Source organism: Micrasema longulum, unplaced genomic scaffold, assembly GCF_059751315.1.
Source record: "Micrasema longulum isolate JH-2025_06_02 unplaced genomic scaffold, ASM5975131v1 h1tg000993l, whole genome shotgun sequence".
In the NCBI taxonomy this organism is placed as follows: domain Eukaryota; kingdom Metazoa; phylum Arthropoda; class Insecta; order Trichoptera; family Brachycentridae; genus Micrasema; species Micrasema longulum.
The window spans coordinates 269,334-272,283 of NW_028278181.1; the positions used below are offsets into that span (position 1 = coordinate 269,334).

At 33.1% G+C, this 2,950-nt stretch overlaps 1 protein-coding gene across 1 annotated transcript; it reads right to left on the minus strand.

The window, feature by feature from the left end:
* Window positions 1-797: 797 nt before the first annotated feature.
* Window positions 798-2,475, minus strand: LOC148277698 (uncharacterized). The gene is made up of 4 exons (XM_088232509.1): window positions 2,371-2,475; window positions 2,012-2,288; window positions 1,612-1,899; window positions 798-805 (listed from the first exon to the last, which is right to left on the minus strand). The coding sequence occupies exons 1-4, from the start codon at window positions 2,455-2,457 to the stop codon at window positions 798-800; spliced, it is 660 nt and encodes a 219-aa protein (XP_088088635.1). The 5' UTR covers window positions 2,458-2,475.
* Window positions 2,476-2,950: the final 475 nt, after the last annotated feature.

Below are 2,950 nucleotides of genomic sequence, written 5' to 3' on the forward strand. Positions count from 1 at the left end.
TGTAAAGTAATTAATTAAAATATTAATAAAGTTTTTTTTTGTTTTAACTTATTTCGTTCAACTTTTTTTAGTTTAAAAAACATTTTTTTTTTTTTTAAAGAATAAAGAAAAATACTAGGGTTCTTATTATTTACTTAAATATTTAAATTTTCAAAACATTTCCTAAAAGTCGTAAATAACTTGTGCTGGAAAAATGGAAATCGAGTTATGGTAGAGTGGGATTTGAACCTGAGACCTTTGGTCCGTGAGTCCACAATACTACCTCGGGACCACGACCCGATTCATTCATATGTTTTTGCTTGATTGCTTACTATCGTTTTTATTTATTAAATATATTGGAAAAATAAAACTGAATATGTTCGCTTTGCTAACTCTCGTAAAGTAAGGAGCAAAACCGCCACTTAGCAAAATTGTTTATTTATTTTAAAAAAACATAAACCTTGTTTTTCAGATATCAATAAAAACTTAAAGCATGTCCATAAAAGCAGTGAGAATACCTATACAGGTGAACGTCGTTTTGCGCCGGTTCGATTTACGCCGATTTACAATTACGCCGGTTGGTGTCGGCGTGGGATTCCCCGGTTTAGTCGACACTAGACGACAGTAGGCGCCACGATTCTAATAGCAGACACACTTTTACACGTTGTTGTATTCTATTACCGTGTACGCGAGCAACCTTTTGCGTGTGTGAAATTGTTTTCGAGTTAATTTTCGTTTTGTTTTTAAGAAAAATAAAAAGGTATGATTATATATTTTATTTTTTCATTAAAAGAATATTTAAATGTTTGTAGTCTATGCTACAATTCTGCAAGAAAGGAAGCAACAATCAAAGCAAATAAAATTGAATGCTTTTTTCAAAAAAGTGTGAGAATTTAATTAAGTACCGATGAACTAGTGAGTTAGTATTTATTATTATTATATAAAAAAACCTTATTTATATCAAGAGACTATTGTCTATTTTGTAAACGAATTTAAACCGTATTCATTTAATAAATCAATATATATGATATTTATGTATTATATTAACATGTTTAATTGTTCTTAGAATTTCGACACGGAACCTAACCCAATATCTTTCATTATATGTGTGTTCATTTTACGCCGATTATTTCATGCCGGTGTCTCTTGGAACCCCGGCATAAAACGACGTTTAGTTTTTTATATTTTTTTTATTCTTTAAAATCAAGAACAGTGGGCAGTGGCAGTTGAGCATGTATGCCTCTAATATGCGCATGGCAATCCGTGCATAGTCTTTAATCTACCCCTTGAGGCAGTCAGGTGCGTTGAAAAATACTGGTTAAGAGCATTCTCTATAGCTTTTCTCAATGCCATTATTATATACCCTTAAAAATTAGAGTCGGTAGTTTGAGTTTTAGGAATTTTATGTAACAAACATCAAAATGCAGATCAAATCTTTTTTTAATCCAAATAATAAAAACATTAATGTATACGACAGTTTTTTTTGCTTTTGACGTGACTTAAAGCTCACCAAAAAAGTATTTTTAGAGAATCACCAATTATGAATAAATTTTTTGACACCATTGGCAATGTTCTTCTCAGCATATAAACTATACAAAAAGAGCCTGGTTAATCCGTTGATAGGTTTAATACTGTCCGTCTTCTGGTCACATTTGATTTCCCAAGGAGTCTCTACAAAGTACATGCGCATAGCAATACGTCCATGGTCTTTAGTCCAGTTCTTGAGGCAGTCAGGTGCGTTGGGGAATACCAGTTTGGTGCTTGCTCTACAGGTTCTATCGTACCAATTTCTTTGCACTTTCTTGGTTCTTCCGAACGCCTGGTGACCGACTCCAATAATGTTCCCCTTTTTGACGAGCAAGAACCAAGGTTGTAAGTCTGAGCACGAAGTTGTCACGGGAATCTTTAAGTAGTGCGTGCCTGGAAACGGAAACAGAACCCATAATTTATGAACAAACCATGATTTTTTCCGTATTATCCATTGGTTAATATTTCATTTTTTATTAATGCAACGATATTTGTATAGACTTACCGATATTGTTGATACAGTTCTGCTTAGTGTATAATGTGGTGGTCTGAATCAGAAGCTCTTCAGTGGGAACGCCAGTATATGCAATTCCCTCCTTGAACCATAATCCTGTTCCAAGATTGACCATGGCAAGCCTTCCTCCTAATCCGAGTACCAAGGGACTAACTACCAACATCGTACTTGTATAGTAATTGTAACCATTAATGAGTTTTTTCTCATAAAATGGACTAAGTGAATAATTGTAGGGGATGCCCTTGTCTTTGAAGTCGCTTGGTGGAAGCTGCAAGAGAAATACACATTTAGTTTTGTTTCTAAAAACTTGTTGTTTTTGTTTATGGGTGTAAGCTAATTGAAACGCTTACCGCTACTTGCAAACCAGCAATGAACCCACGAGTATCATAGAGAGCACACAACCTCACGTCGATCTCGGAAAGGCAGACTGTTGTCATCCCGAAATCATGATTGCTCTCTGCAATCTTCCAACCAGAATCCAACATCTCATCGATGGTATTATTTACCCTAAAGAAGGAGTCAATACCTTGCAGTTTACCACTTTTGCCATACTTAATACGGAATTGAGTCCAATCACCTGGAATACAATGTCACTTAGGTAAAATATATTATTTAATTTTACAATCGTTGACGGAATTTTATTTTTTTAAGAATTGTCAACAAAAGACTTACTTGAAATGGAATCAGAAAAAAACTACGTCTTTTGGATTGGCTTATTTTTTATTTCTTTTTCATGATCAACAAATTATTGAAAATTTATCTTATTTTATGAATATGCTTTATTCAAATGTGGGTTAATTTTTATGTTTATCAACAAAAAAAACATTGATATTTACAATTACTTAGAAATGCAATGAGTTGGTTTTAAATTTATAATTATAATTTCAGTACCCAGCAACATGTAAGACATAGTAAATTTTTTTTAAAACT